This window comes from Molossus molossus, unplaced genomic scaffold, assembly GCF_014108415.1.
Source record: "Molossus molossus isolate mMolMol1 unplaced genomic scaffold, mMolMol1.p scaffold_m16_p_14, whole genome shotgun sequence".
In the NCBI taxonomy this organism is placed as follows: Eukaryota; Metazoa; Chordata; class Mammalia; order Chiroptera; family Molossidae; genus Molossus; species Molossus molossus.
In genome coordinates this window covers 51,090,879-51,106,662 of record NW_023425349.1, presented here as the reverse complement: position 1 = coordinate 51,106,662, position 15,784 = coordinate 51,090,879, and the positions used below count along the sequence as shown (strand labels likewise).

The 15,784-nt window shown below is 40.2% G+C and overlaps 1 protein-coding gene across 1 annotated transcript in view; it reads left to right on the top strand.

Moving 5' to 3' along the window:
• The window catches only part of CUNH9orf135 (chromosome unknown C9orf135 homolog), a 79,150-nt gene that overhangs the window by 30,745 nt on the left and 32,621 nt on the right, over nucleotides 1-15,784 (top strand). Inside the window, exons 3-4 of the mRNA XM_036262099.1 lie at nucleotides 5,384-5,502; nucleotides 6,387-6,455. Of these exons, the coding sequence (XP_036117992.1) occupies nucleotides 5,384-5,502; nucleotides 6,387-6,455 (188 nt within the window). The remainder of the gene's footprint in view (nucleotides 1-5,383; nucleotides 5,503-6,386; nucleotides 6,456-15,784) is intronic.

Below are 15,784 nucleotides of genomic sequence, written 5' to 3'. Positions count from 1 at the left end.
CCATCCCTCTCCTTCACAACTGTTTTTTCTGTATCAATAATTAGGCCCCAATTTAACCTTTAGAGAAAATTGGAATTTAATTTTTCATGTATATTAGCTTGCTTAAGCAAGAGCAAGTGGAGCTAAAAATATGCAAACACACACACACACACACACCTGTACTCTTTGCCTCTACTGTCTATTTATCCTACTTTGCGGAGTTAATTTTTTCTCTATCTCTGGTTAAAATCTGTGCAGTTTCTATCATTTTTATGGCTACTGTCAGATAATAAAAAGTTTATTGGTCACACTTCAATAATTAAAATATGTCATCAAAAGTATGAATGTTGTTTAAGTTGAAATCTTTTCCCTTCCCCTGTCTAGAGTTTGCTCCAAGTCACAGAAGTCTGCACAGGGAAGTATGTGGGCAGAGGGAGGGTTAGCTGATTTTCTATTTCTTCACTTGTTCTCCTCCTCCCTTCTCTCAGACAACTAGACAACTACAGAGTTCTCATGGGATTACTTTACTAGTATTAATTACTTAACTGAGACTGCTGTTGTGACAGGACTGTTTTGTTATCTGAGCATGATCAGAATAAAATATGGCTCTTGTCCAAGATTTATTTCTTCTCAGGACAGGGAATGAACCATCCCAAACAGGCTATTATAAACAGGCAGTGGAGAAAAACAACAAAATTATTTTTCTGATTATACTTTATGAGTCCTAGTTGTTCAAAATAGTAGTGGGGTAGGGGCCTCTCTGCTTCTCTGGGATCCTTTAAATAATCTGTGTATGGCATTACCAAGTTCACCTAGACATGAAAACAGCCAGCATTTCCAGGGGCAAAACTACTGCTGAAAAATAACAACCTTTGAGATGATCTTTCAAGATGAAGACTTGACAAAGTCTCAGTGTTTACTTGATGATAATGACATTTTTGGCGATGGTGCAAAAAAAGTACAGTTGGTTGGGGAGTGCTATTTAACAGGGTAAAATAAGACTTCCTCAGTTATTTTGTGACTGAGGATTTAAGATAATGAATGCCAACCCCTTCATTACAAAGTGGGGTGCTTGATTACTCATGTGGAACAGGCAAAGCATTTGGGCAGTAGCTGATTTTTAGCCTCCTGGTTTCTCATCCACCTTGAAGCTTTAAAAAAAGGTTGAAATCAAAGAGACCTGGCTGAGAGTATTTGGAATCTGGGGGAATCATTTGGAGATAGTATGCATGCTGAGTCCCATCCCTGTTGTTCCCAAAAGGCAGGGGTAGTAAGTATGTCCCATTCATTTCATCTCATTTCATTTGAGTAAAGCCTCAAGGATACTAGACGGGGAACTTGATCAGTGCTTCCCAGAAGTTGGAGAACTTGGTGGACTGAAGTCTGACTCATTCCTGAAGCAGTCTGTGGCAGTAGAGGGCAAAGTTGATTTGGGAAGTACTTGTATTTCCGGCGATATGGGTCAGAGGAGTATGCTTTCTGGGACCCTATAAGAAACTCAAGAAAGAAATGTCAATTGACAATCATCTAAAACAACTCTCACCAAGAGAGATCCTGCCAGGGGTAAGTCATCCTCAGCAGAAAGAGGCTGGTTACCCTTGAGAGTAGAATTTGAGTGTAAGTCCTAAGTGACCTGCGTCTTTCCTATACCAGCCAACCTGGTTATATGTCTACTGAGTTTTCTTAAGTGAAGCACATATGGGAAGAGTTCATCTTGGAAGATCACAAATGAGGACTAAAAACATTGATACTCAGGGAAACAAAAATAAGAATGATATTATGAAGTGAACTTCCTGCACACACATTAGATATTTTTTTATATTACCATTTGACTCAAGAGAGACTTTATTATGCAAATTAAATGGAAATTTTAGTGATTATCCTGTGAGTTTGTGCTGTGTTAATTTAGCTATCTCACATACCAAATCGCCAATTTCCAGTTTGTGACACACACACATATATATATATAAAGTCCAAAAGACTTTTAAACATATGGAAGTGCTTTTAGAAATTACCAACCCTTATGTCAGGTTATGAACAATTCTAGACCGAAGTGATTTTCCCCATTAAGACGGTATAGGATGAGGTCTGCCTGTGTGCAGCACGAGCCACAAATCAATTGTGGCGGTTTACATGGGGCTTCATTCTTTCATGTAAAATGTCTGGAGGACAGCAGGCCAGGACTGGTATGGCATTTCCACAAATTAGCAGAGACACACTCGTCCGGCTTGTGCTCTGCCGTCCTTTGGGTAGGGCTCAAGACAGATGCTAGAAATCTGTCGTTATGTCTGTATTCCATGCAGCAGCAAGGAAAACACAGAAGAGGGACCATCCCTGGAAGTTGTATAAATTACTTTCACGTATGCCCCACTGTCCAGAACCAGTTACTAGTCATATCTAAGTATACGGGAGACTAGAAGAATGTAGTCTGAAACATCATGGTCCTAGCTAACATTCTGGGGTTCTATTACTGGTGAAGATGGGGAGTCTAATATTGGGGGATAGCATTTGCCTGCCGTGTAGGAAACAGAGGTTAGGGGAGGGCTCTGATGTCTGACAGCTTCTCTTTGATTCTTGGCTCCGCCGCTTATTAGGTTGTAACTTTGGTCAAGAGTCTAAAACGTTCCATGTCTTTATTTCCTCAGGTGTAATGTGAGAATAGTAAAGTTTTCATGAGTATTTAATGTGAAGACATTAAATTTTGAGTGGTGTCTGGCCACATCTGGCTATTTACTGTTCTTACCATTATCCCCATGATTTGTGACTCACTAAGCTACAGGCAGTGTAGCCCCTGAATTTTACTACCCTAGTCCTAGAATTTAGTAGGATGCCTGGCACTTCATAGATATGAATGGTTGAAGGAGTCAGACTGCATGAGTTTTGGATTGTGAAACGTCTACTTTCTCAGTGGTTTACATGGGCATTGCTTAATCCCTTTCCACCTCAGTTTTCCCTTAAAATGAAGAAAAACTATTCCAAGTGTTATTTCTTTCTCCTCCCAGATTCATTCTCCACCCTTCTCAGCTCTGCTCTTTGCCAAGGAGGCTGATCTTCATGGATTGCATCAATGAGCTCCCTTGCCCTCTGGCTCCCTGCTGGGATCCGCCTGTAGAAGGCACGGACAGGTGATCAGAGGAGGGAGAGTTGGCTGGCACATTGGTTCCTATGGCTTCCTCCCTGCAGAGCCATGGTTTGGCAGTGGCTGTGTGCTATAGACTGAGTGTTTGAGTCCCTCCTGATTGAATATCGAAATCCTGACCCCCAGTGTGATGGTATTAGGAAGTGGGTCATTGGGAGCCCTCGTATATGGGATTAGTGCCACGCGAGGACACGGTGAGAAGACGCCTCCCACCAGACACTGAATCTGCCAGCACCTTGACCTTGGACTTCTCAGCTTCCATAGCTGTGAGAAATAAATTTCTGTTGTTTGTAAGCCAGCCAGTCTATGGTATTTATAACAGCCACCTAAATGAACTAAGCCATATGTCTGTTCTGAAAGCCACAACTATCAAGCGGGCCTTTCTTTACAGCTATTGGTCTTCCTGGGTTCTAATGACTGCCCCTACCTCCTGGTTCCCCATATGCTGTCCTCATGGCACTTCGACACTGGATGTTCTGAATGTGGGCCACACTTTTATCAATGTATCCTTCACTACACTCTCCTCAGGTCCCCCATTTTATTGTTCTTTTCATTCTGCGACCATGACTGACACCCAGCACGCATCGGGTTGCTTTGAGTATGTGAAGAAATAATGCACACGGAGTGCCTCGTGTGGTGTCTGACACAGAATCAGTAACTTGAGCTCCACTAATGCTCCTGTCACCGGCTTTCTTTTACTTATCATTTCACGTTTGGAGATGTCTTTGTTTCATAAAATTTTCAAAGGTATCGATTGATTTGTTGAAGTGTTTCATTGTTGAAAATGATCAGAGCATAACTAAGGTAAATTTTGGGGTCAAACTTAAACCTTAAAACAAAATGGTGGCTAGTAATCCCCCACCCCAGATATGTCTTATGTTTTGTACAAGTATAAACTATGAAACCCAATACTGTGTCCTTTACCATTGACTTGTAAAGATGAGGAGTAGTTAGCTGAGGGTAGAGGAATGAGAGCTTGGAAACTGGGTTGGGAGGCTGGTGATTCAGGAGGTTGTGGTCTCAGAGAACAGTGGTGAGAGGAGCCACAGATCTATAGAGCCATGGAGTGGACCAGGGAAGTAGGACCAGAGACTGCAGTTAAATGCTTTGAATTGGGGAGATTCCTAGTTATTACAGAGCCTTATTATACTGACTCAAAGTGGACCAGAGGCATATGGCTATAGCTATGATAGCAGTCGAAGTGTTCAAATTTCTAAACAGTAGTTCTTCTTTAAAAAAAAAAAAAAAAAATTGAATGGGATTAATATGATCTGGGACTTCATTGAGTATGTTGGGGAATCTAGTCTTTAGGATCAGGGAAAGTAATGGGTTCTGGTGGTGGTAAGTTCTGGTTCTCTGCTGTAAACCTCCCCATTTATGATATTCTTGAGGTTTGCATAAAGACATTCAATTCTCACCTTCGGTTTTTGTTCCCAAGATCCTCTAGATGTTACCCATGATGCATCTGCAATTTGTTTGTGTGCATCTTACAATCTGCAGATTTTACTCATAGTAATAATTGCTTGATAATTTCTTGAATTATTATCTGTGAAAGTAGATAATGATGATGATGACAACAATGATGGTGATGATGATGGTGATTATATCTGAAGTCCTGTTCAATTTACGAAGTTATTGCTAAAAACAATTCCATACTTAGGGAAACTAAAATATATTAACCTTGAGAAGGAAAAAGAAAGCAAATATAATTAATACCAATTAATTTAGTTGAATGCAGCACTTTTCATAGAAACAACTAATTTAAATTTTATTTTTCAACAACATATAGTACGAAATTGCCATTTTTACATGTTTATGATGAAATAGTTAAATGCTATGAAATATCACTTATTTTTTAATGCAGTGGAATCAACAATTAAAATCAAAATCTACTTCAACATGCCCTGGTTGTTTTTGCTCAGTGGTTAGAGCACTGGCCCGCAGACCAGAGAGTCTCGAATTTGATTTCAATCAAGGGCACGTACCTCAGTTGCGGTTCATCCCCAGCCCTGGTCGGGGTCATGAGGGAGGCAACCAGTCGATGTGTCCCTCTCATCTGGATGTTTCTCTCTCTCTCTCTCTCTCTCTCTCTCTCTCTCTCTCTCTCTTCCTTTCTCTCCTTCCCACTCTATCTAAAGATCAATAGAAAAATATCCTTAGGTGAGGATTAAAAAAAAAATCTACCTCAACAAAAATATATTTTAATAACTGACTACTTTATATAATTAATATATTTTTCTTATACATGACTTCTATTTTTTCCAGACTTGGATCTCAGAAACACATGAACAAATGGCACAAGTTTTTTCAAACACAGAATTGGCTCAAATAAAAAGCAAGGCTTTATTGAATGAGGAAACCATGAGCTCTGGGATTACTGAAAGGTATTCTTAATCGTTTCCTTTGCTCACAGAACAGGCACATGGAGGAAAGGAGTCACATAAGTACTGAAGAGGTGCAGTGACACCAGCTACCTTCCAGGGACACTTCGCATTGCTCCCACGCTGTCTGCCTGTGCCATTCCTTCTGCTGGGACTTCCCTTCCCTCGGTTTACCTATCAGCACTTCTCATTCTGGGTCCAGCTATAATGCCATTTCCTCTTTACGTGTGTGTGTTTTTTTTGTTTGTTTGTTTGTTTTCCCCTGATCGGGCTTCTGACTAACTAGGTTTGAACCCCAGCTCCACAATTTACTTGTGAAAGTTATCTAGTGTCTGTAAACCTCAGTTGTTCACTATAAAATGGGAATTATAAACGTATCCACTTCATAGAGGTTTTCTGGAGTTTAGATAAAACAAAGTATGAAATGTGAATAGAAATATTCTGTTATTAAACAGAATTAAATGCTCTTATTTCCTTGCCCTCTGAGCATCTTATTTGTGTTCTATAACACAGTTGGACTTACATTCTAGTTATTTTATATGTATATATGTTGCCCTGAGATAGTGAGTTTCTTGAGGGTAGAAACTGTTTTTCAGTCATATTTATAGTCCTGTAGCCTGCACAGTACCTTTCCATGAAAGTCTGTGATATAGACTCTGCCTTATATTGTAATTATTGGAAAATGCCGTCAAAGTAACGACAAAATGCTGAAGATCTCATTTACACATTGGGACATTTTATTTTGCAAAGTGTATAAAAGTTGCAAATGTGAAAATTCTTTAAAAATAATTATCAGAAAAATTTAGCCCTGAATTAGTTTTCTATGGCTTTGATAGTTAATAGATGTCAGTCTGACATGTTTATAAAAATTGTGATCTTGTTTCCAGGGACACTGGATTGCCTGTGACAGGCTTTGGAGCTCTCTTTACTCGACACCCAACAGATCAGCGCAAAATGTAAGTCGTCCTGAAACTGCTGCAGGTTACATAAAATGTTTCCTAGTGATTCAGGAGGTTTGTTTGCAGGGGTGAAGGTGTGAAAGGTGTACCAGAGTCAACGAAATTCTCTTTATGCGGCAGCTTACAGACATCTTTTCTTTATCAAAAGGTTGGTTTTTCATCAATATGCATAACATTAATAAGTAATAGTCGATCCATATTATTCATGGATTTCATATTTGCAAATTCTCTTACTCGAAAAAATGTGTAACCCCCCAAATCAACAGTCGGGGTGCTGTTGCAGTCCTTCACGAACATGTACAGTGTAGTGAAAAGTCTGAGCCACCTGATGTATACATTCCCAGCTTAGGTTAAAAGAGCCAAGGCTCTGCCTTTTTGTTTTAGCTCTAGGACTGTAAGCAAGTGTCCTTTTCAGGGTCTATTAAGTGACTTTTTTTTTTTTTATTGATGAGTTTGCTGTTTGAAATGGCTCCCAAGTACTGTATAGGCTGAGGTGCTATCTAATATTCCTAAGCACAAGAGGCTGTGATGTGGAGAAAATACGTGTGTTAGATTCATCTTCCTTCAGGCATGAGTTATAATGTTGTTGACTGTGAGTCCAATGTTAACAAATCAACAATATATATTAAATAAGATGTCTTTAAACAGAAACACATATAAAACCAGTTATATATGGGTTGGTTGATTAAAATAGTATAACCAGAGTTTCTCAAGAATCTAACCCCATATTTCTCCAAAAAGCAATATTCAGCATTTGCTAATTCCATGTTTGTGGTGACTTTTAGAACATCATTGTGAATAATGAGAATTGACTGTAGAGCAAGAGACTACTGACTCTGCCAATAAAAGAAATATGTTTATTTTGGGGTGGCATGACTTGTTACTACAGAAAAGAGATTCCTTTTCCACTCCTCTTTTTATTTTTATTTTTGTTAATCCTCACCTGAGGATATTTTTCATTGATTTTTAGATAAAATGGAAGGGAGGGAGGGTGAGAGAAACATCAAAGTGAGAGAGACAGACTGATTGGTTGCCTCCTGCACGACCTGGACCAGGGCCGGGGATCAAACCTGCAACCCAGGCACATGCCCTTGACTGGAAATCAAACCTAGGACTCTTCAGTCCATGGGCATCACCCAACCACTGAGCCAAACCAGCCAGGGCTCCACCCATCGTTTTAAAGAATACAGACTTTAATATTTTCTGTAATGATATGGAGATAAATGATGTGGAGACACAAGTACTTACAAACATTACAAAATTCTAGGTGTTGAATTGTGTATTATGAAGATAGGAGTGTGTCGTCATCACCAGCAATTTAAGTGCTTTTGCTTCCTTTGAAAACTGTCTGGTGTTAGCACTAAGCTAATTCGCTGAGTCTGCCTGAGGTGGGAGGGCTGTCTCACCCAATTCCAGTCACCTGTTGTAACTCTGACCAGGTATTCTAACCCTGTGGGTTCTAACTCTGATGTCGCCAGCAAGGCTGGGGCTGGCCTGTGTCCCCACATCTGTAGCACCTCTAACTGGGCTGGAAGGTCCACAAAGAGCATCCCCAGGATGATCCTTGAAGAGAGTGGGCTTCTGGCTCCCACCAAGGCGATGAACTAAAACATCCTGCTGGCTGGCTTTTCTACTTTGAAATCTGGATTTTCAGGAAAGACATGGGAAGGCATGATCAATCCACAGGCAGACTTAGGCAACTGTATCAAAATTCTGAGAAACTCTCAAAAAAAACAAAAAAAGGGCCAGAGCAGAAGAAGGCTGCTAGGGGACAGGAGAAGTGGAAAGAGAGAAGGCAAGAGATGGAGTCTCTAGATGGGGTCTTGGGCTAGTCCAGGATGGGAGCTGTGATCTCGTTGGGCCAGGATTAGATAGGAGCTGAAAAAATCTTGTCTATTGTGTTTGCAAACTTGGATCATATGCTCAAAGCTGGATTTTTGCATGGACTTTGACTGCTGTTTTAGTCTATGGCAGAAAATGAGACAGCCAACTGTCTACATAATAGAGAATCTGATGCCAACAACCTGCCTCCCTAAAGCTCTGATCTCAGCATCGACATCTGTAATGCCAGCCACAGACAGCCGGTAAGACCTGAGTTGTCTCCCCCAAATCCAATTAATGAAAGTAGTTTCAGAAATAGAAATAACTTTCTTTCTAAGAAAAGGAAATGCCAAGGAAAACAAGTGTAGTTAAGCCTGGCAAACTGCAGTAGAGGCACTCAGCTCGTATATCCCACACTCATGCTTGAAGACACCAACTGAGCTTCCTTTTTCAGTGGGCTACCTATGTAGTCATCAAAAGCAGAGGCAACTGATAGTCTTAGGAATAATGCAGATGACCAACTGAAGAAAATCATAACACATGTAAAGAACAAAAGCACCATGAAGAATGAGACATAGGAAACCTATACTAGAAGAAACAGACCCAAAGGAGCAAATAGACCAGGAATTTTAAACCGATGGAACAAAATATTAAAGCTATATTTCGGGAACCAAAGGAAACAGCAGGAAACATAGGCAAAATAATAAAAAATCAAGTTGATATTAATTTTCCAACAGCAACACTGGATGTAAGGGCATAACATTAAAGTATTTTAAGGAAAGAATTTTGGAAAGAAATTTGAGCCCAGAATTATTGAAGGAAAGAATTTTGAGCCCAGAATTATTTAAATGTGAGGGTCAAATTAAAATATCTGCAGGTATAAAAGGGCTGGTTTCAGACTTACTATCCACGAATAACTGCAGAACTGGGCAAATATATTAGGTGTCTGTTGTCAAGTGTTGGACAGCAGCCAGTGATTTTCTGTGCTCCTTGAGATGGGAGATGAGCATCACATGCTCCCCTGACTCACTGAGAGAAGTTTTTCTGGCTGTGGTACAGCAGGTGAGCCCAAGTGAAGAGCGGTGTTCTTGTTGAGCTTGGGAGTGGGAATAGGAATTTAGAGCTTCTAATAGGACTGGAATTTGTAGGACAGGGTATTGGAGAGAAGGAAGTCTGCTTGGGGTTCCCCTCAGGTGATTGATCAGGGGCTGAGCTCTGCAGACACTATGAAAGTACTACATACCCCTGGCTTTAAAAAACCAGCTAGAGCCCTGGCCGGTTTGGCTCAGCGGTTAGAGCGTCGACCTTCGGTCCAGAGAGACCTGGGTTCAGTTCCTGCTAAGGGCATGTACCTCGGTTGCAGTTTGTCCCTGGCCCTGGTTGGTCGTGCGGGTGGCAGCCACTTGATGTGTCCCTTTCACATCGATGTTTCTCTCTCTCTCTTCCTCTCTCTCCCTCCCACTCTATCTGAACAAAAAATGGAAAAATGTCCTCAGGTGAGGATAAAAAAAAAAAAACCAGCTAGAGCTGTTTATAGTGTATTCTGAGATTTCACAATGGTGTTCTCTCCTGTGTTCTGTGCAGTAGGGTCTGGGCATACATCACCTGCCTTCAAATCCTGGGCCTTCCACTTAAGGATCTTGGGCACATTTTGTACCTCCATTTCTTTATCTGTAAAATAAGGGTGATAGTTATAAAAGCACCCATTTTATAGGGCTATTGTCATGATTAAGTAAGTTAATGTGTGTAAAACAATTAAAAGAGCAACTGATGAAGGTATGGTAAGTGCTGTACAAGTCAGCTGGGCCAGATACTTGGTGAACGCTTTCTGTCTAGAAACTCCTATCTATCAGTTCAGGACAATGTTCTTGATTTATTTCATTGAATGAGTTATACCTTCCACTTTCTCTTCTCTGTTTTTGGGAATTCTTTATTTGGATGTTGGACAGCTTGCACTGGTCCTCTAATTACCTTGTCTTTTCTATTTTATTTTTGTCTTGACTATCTACTCCGCGCTTTGTTTCTTCAACCCTACTATTGAGTTCATTTTTTTTCCCCCAAATTCTTATGTTTTTACAGGATCCACTTTTTGGTTTCATGACTGCAGTATCTTCTCTCATCTATCTGGAGATGTTCATGATAGTTTGTTTTTCTTCAATTTTTCTTCCATGCATATAGTCTCTCATTTCCTCCAAGAATGCTCTCTTGTTTCTGTTTGTATTATGTGTCTGTAGTTTATCTTTGATGCTAGGGGCTTCCCTCAGGTGTTCAGGAATCAAGCCTAGGTTTTCTCCTCATGGTTAAGAGATGAGGTTTGGAGCCTGTGAGTGAGGCTTGTTGACTTGGAGCTTCACCAAAGGGATCTAGGTGGTTTCTTCTTCTTCTTCTTCTTCTTCTTCTTCTTCTTCTTCTTCTTCTTCTTCTTCTTCTTCTTCTTCTTCTTCTTCTTCTCCTTCTCCTTCTCCTTCTCCTTCTCCTTCTCCTTCTCCTTCTCCTTCTCCTTCTCCTTCTCCTTCTCCTTCTCCTTCTCCTCCTCCTCCTCCTCCTCCTCCTCCTCCTCCTCCTCCTCCTCCTCCTTTTCTTCTTCTTATTGCAGAAGCTCTTGTGTCAGTATTTTAGTCCTTCTGTGCGGGTTGGTCAGATTCCCCAGAGGAAATGCTCACCCGTCTGAAGGATGAAGGGCTGGTGCCTGTGTTCTTGGAGCCAGAGGAGCGATTGGCTAGAACATCAATATTAATCCTTCATTGTGCATGGTTGCTGAACCGTGTTGTTGATCAAGGACTTTCTCTTTCACCCTTTCCAGTGAATAAGTTTCTAGCTTCCTGCTGGCAATAACCCAACAGTGGAGAGTGCAGCTGAGGCCTTGAGTTCTAACTGTCTCAAACAGCTCTCCCCGGGGCCTCCTTTGCTGATTTAGGATTCAGCTTTCTGCAAAGTCAGAGACCACTTGTCCATCTTTTCTTGAGCTTCCAAAATTTGTTTCTCCTGTCCCCCTTTTTCTGTTTTTCCCTGTTCTTGTGGATTTATTGTTTTTTAAAGTCTTTTGAATGTGGTTTTATTGGAAATTTTTGAAGAAGCAAGATGGGAGGTATACATTCATTCTTAACTCTGAAGTCATCACACCTCATTTGAAATGTTACCTCCTCCAGAGATGCTTTCCTTCCTACTGCTACCCTCACCCCCATGGTAGGTCCCTTGTGGGTATTTATAGCACTGTGTGTTTCTTTTATCCTAACACTATCCATATTGGTTGCAATCAATTGCATTCTTGTCTTACTTGCTCTAAAGTCAATGCTCTGAAGGGCAAGACTGTCTCAGCTCTATCCCTAACAGAGAGCCTGACCTACAACACATGCACAGTATTTGGTTCTTGAATGAATACATGATTTCTGATGATGAACAGCAAGTTATAATGGGAAAGGGTGTGGTTAATTTCTATCTTATTTGATTTAGGGCATCAAAGCTTATAGAACAAAAAGGTATTCTCAATTCTATGCTAGTTAAATGCATTAGAAGACATGGTCTCTTAGAAAATCACCTCTTATTGGTTTGAACTGCTAGAATTATTTGTTTGTTTTATTTGATTAATGAGAATTAACAAGGAAATAAATACTTGAGCACCTTCAACTGTTCTGTGCTAATTTCATATGCAATTCTTTCTTTCAACTAATGTACACTAATTATAGGACATTCCATACAATAGAATGATGTGGTGTTTTAGAACCTGCTCTCTTGAATATTAAATATTCTTTTGCTTCTTGCGAACTGTACAGCTGAGGAACTTAAATGTCAACTTTAAAAGGCAATGAATAAGAATGAGTTTGCTCAATGGACCAAAATAATGTGCTTCGACTTATAAAAGAAAAGCTGTAATCATAATGTAAATTTAAACCTCAGGTTACCTCTTAACAAAAGCAAAAAAATCAGAATACAGGTATAGCTTTGTTATTAAGGGGACGTTAGTCAGATGCATTTATATTAATTTTTAGGATAACATCCATTATGCTGTGATGGAATTTGACAGTCTGTTTCTTTTCTCACAATTTAACCAAAAGCCTACCTAGTTTATTTTAAACGAGTGTGAAGAACACACAACACCTTTCCTCCTTCACCAGCAGCAAACAGCTCAGTGAAACATATTGAAAACCAGAACAACTAAAATGTTGGACACCACTGGACTTATCGCTCCTGACCTGAACTAGAGAAAAGGGCTCCGCAGATAAATTCCTTCCACATAAATCACAGTCAGAGAAAAAAATCATTTTTAATTATAATATAGGGAGTAGTTGGGTTGAGACTTAAAGTGATATCAGTGACTTCATCTTTAAAAATGAGATTTACATAATGAGGCTAATTGAGCTCACCTAGAACTAGAGCTGTTGTTTCTCTTGAGAGTTGATTGCATTTCTATCAGTGAGTTTCCTAGGAACTGGCACTGGCCAGTGATGGAGGGGTGAGAGGCACGGAGGCTCAGAGACCTCTTACACATCAACAGTGCTCTTATGGTCTCAGACTGACACTACTACATGTTAGGAGGTTTCTAACATACCTTACTTTTACTACATGGATAGAGACGCTCAAGTAGAAAAGTAATGAGGGTCACATTTTCTTTAAGGCGCGTAGGAAAAGTGAATAGGAACATGAATACAATTAGTAAGCTGATTTAAGAGTGGTTTTTGTTGTTGTTGTTGTTGTTTTGTTTTGTTTTGTCTTGCTCTCAAGAATCCTCAAGGAACGTCTACTTCATTTAGAAGTACCCTTTATGAGACATGAAAATTAGCTCACTAATTATGAGAAGACCCCTTCATATATGATCATTTAATAGAAAACCATTTTATGATGTGTCTATAGAATAAGACAGCTGTAGCTGATTCCTTCTAAGTACAGTTTTCTATGTATAATAACTGGACTGCAGCTGTGACCATTAGACAAACAACCAGAAACCAAGACAATAGGATACAAAAGCAATAAGAAAAACCACATCAAGCAGATTCAAATATAAATACAATTTTAAGATCTTATTTCTCAGAAGCACTTACATAAATATGCATATACCACACTGTGTGGCCCTGAGATAATGGTTTATAGGAGAAGTTAGTTTTTTGATAGGGAAAAGCCAGTTCCGGCGTAAACTATTTTCTGGATGAAAAGCAGGTCCATGGGAGCCTGGGTCAGTCTGAGGGCAGCCCAGGAGTACTGACTACCTACTGGAGGGAAGAAAGCTATAAAAGGTAGACCTCTTACAAGGTCAGCCCAAACTAACATGTCTTGTTATTTTTACCCAATTTCATTGCTTCCTGGCAGTAGTGACTAGTGTATATTGTGAAATTTAATGGTAAATGTCATTCCCAGAATTCATCCAAACAGTTATTACAATCCACATGACTGGAGAAGAAAGAAATTAATAGTGTTTTGGATCACTATGTATTAATTGAATTAGTAGCTTTTCGGACACAGTGTAGTGTTTCAGAAAGGATATGGTATGGGAAAATAGGAGACATGGTTTCTACTACTGGGCCCGCACTAAACCTGCTACGTGACCTTCTGCTGCTAATAACCCTCTCTGGGCTTCAGTTGTTGCATCTGGAAAATGAGGAGATTAAACCAACTGATCTGTAAAGTCCTTTCCTGCTCTACACTTTTATGGTTCTAAGGAGAAAGGCATCTGCAGTCACATAAGTGGACAGGTTAAATAAGGTCAAAAGTAGCTCAGGCGGTTAAGTTTCATTGTTGGCTTAGAGCACTTACCCATATGTGTGTGAAGTGATCACTTCACGGTAGTAGTAGCAAGCTTAGGCCACAGTTTAAACACTCGGGTTTATTCCCCTCATGGGTGCATTTCGCATCTGTAAAACCTCTGGCACTCTTCAGAGGTATGGGACTACAGTGAATAATAAGAGGGTTTTTTCCTTTCTTTTCTCAAAGTACAGTGCAAGGCTTTTTTTTTTTTTTTCCTTTCCCCTGCTCAGTCACTTATGGGGTGGGTTATCTCTTGGTAAAATACCACCCAGGTATTGAAAATTTTTCCAGAAGGAAGAGAAGATTTTACAAATTGACCTGTCATGACGGTGATAAGAGTAACAAGAAAGGAAATGTGAAGAGGAGAGAAATGTGGTGACAGACTGTGGAATGGCAGCAAGACAGGCTGGAATTCCAGTCCTGAGTCCCCGTCTTACTCATTGCAAGACCTTTTGTTTTTGTGTGTCCAACTTTCCTCTTTTGGACATCTTCTCCCCCATTCAATGAAATCCAGTGAGGTCATAAAACAGATGAGCTGATTTTCCCCACAACCCCTATTTTCCCACAAACCCAAGTGTCAGGCACATGCCCCAGGCAGGGCCAATCGGAAAACCCTCTAGGATAATAATTGGAGTTTGGGGCAAGATGTTCTCTCATGTTCCAGGTGGCAAGTTACAGGGGTATCTTGCTGCTGGGGGAGCAACTCCCTATACATGAAGCTAAAAAGAGTTGTGGGAAAAGAGTTCTGTTGACATTCTTTTTGTATGTGCTGATATATTTTGTTTGTTTTGTTTTTTTCTTATTTTTATTTTATTTTCTTATTATTTTTTGTTATCCTCACCTGAGGACATTTTTGCATTCATCTTCAGATAGAGCAGGAGGGAAAGAGGGAGGAAGAGAGAGAGAGAAACATTGACGTGAGAGAGACACGTCAAGTGGCTGCCACCCACACAACCCCAACCAGGCCGGGGGCAAACTGCGACGAGGTACGTGCTCTTAGCGGGAACCGAACCTAGGTCTCTCTGGACTGCGGGCTGATGCTCTAACCACTGAGCAAAACTGACCAGGGCTGTTTTTGTTTTTTTCTTTATCAACTTTGACTTGGGTTTCTGTAACGTATAACTTTAAGAGTAATACTAATAATAGCAAATGTCTATATGGTACTTGTTATGTGCCAGACACGATTCTAAGAGTTTTACATATGTTAATTCATTTACTCCCACAGAAACTCTGTGAGCTGCTTCCATTGTTATCTGCATTCTGTGGAGGGAAAAAAAGGAGGCACAGAGAAATCAATAACCTGTGCAAACTCACATAGCTAGGAAGGGATGATGAGCCAGGATTTGAACTGAGGCCGTCTAATGCCAAAGCTCATGACCTTAGCCATTTTTCATATGCTGCTCTCTGAATGACAGACCAAGTAGGAGAACTTTGAACATTATTTTCCTCTGTAAACATGGAGATGATAATTGTTACAGTTAAGCAGGCCAGTCCTAGAACACCAAGCTCATAACAGAAGTACTAGGGAAAGGTTCTTTATCTCTTTTGAAATTTCTGGAATCGAATTTTCCATTTTTCAAACAACCTGGGGTAGTGGTTTCTAACACAAACCTTAGTTTTAGCTTGACACTTTCCCTGTATGGGACAGGAATCTTGCCTGAGGTCATATCACCAATGTGGCCTCCTAGGAATAAGAGTCTTAGTGCTGAGTAACTAAGGGCTTTTCTAGTTGACCAGATTTGCTGAAATGACTTCAGAGTCAACCT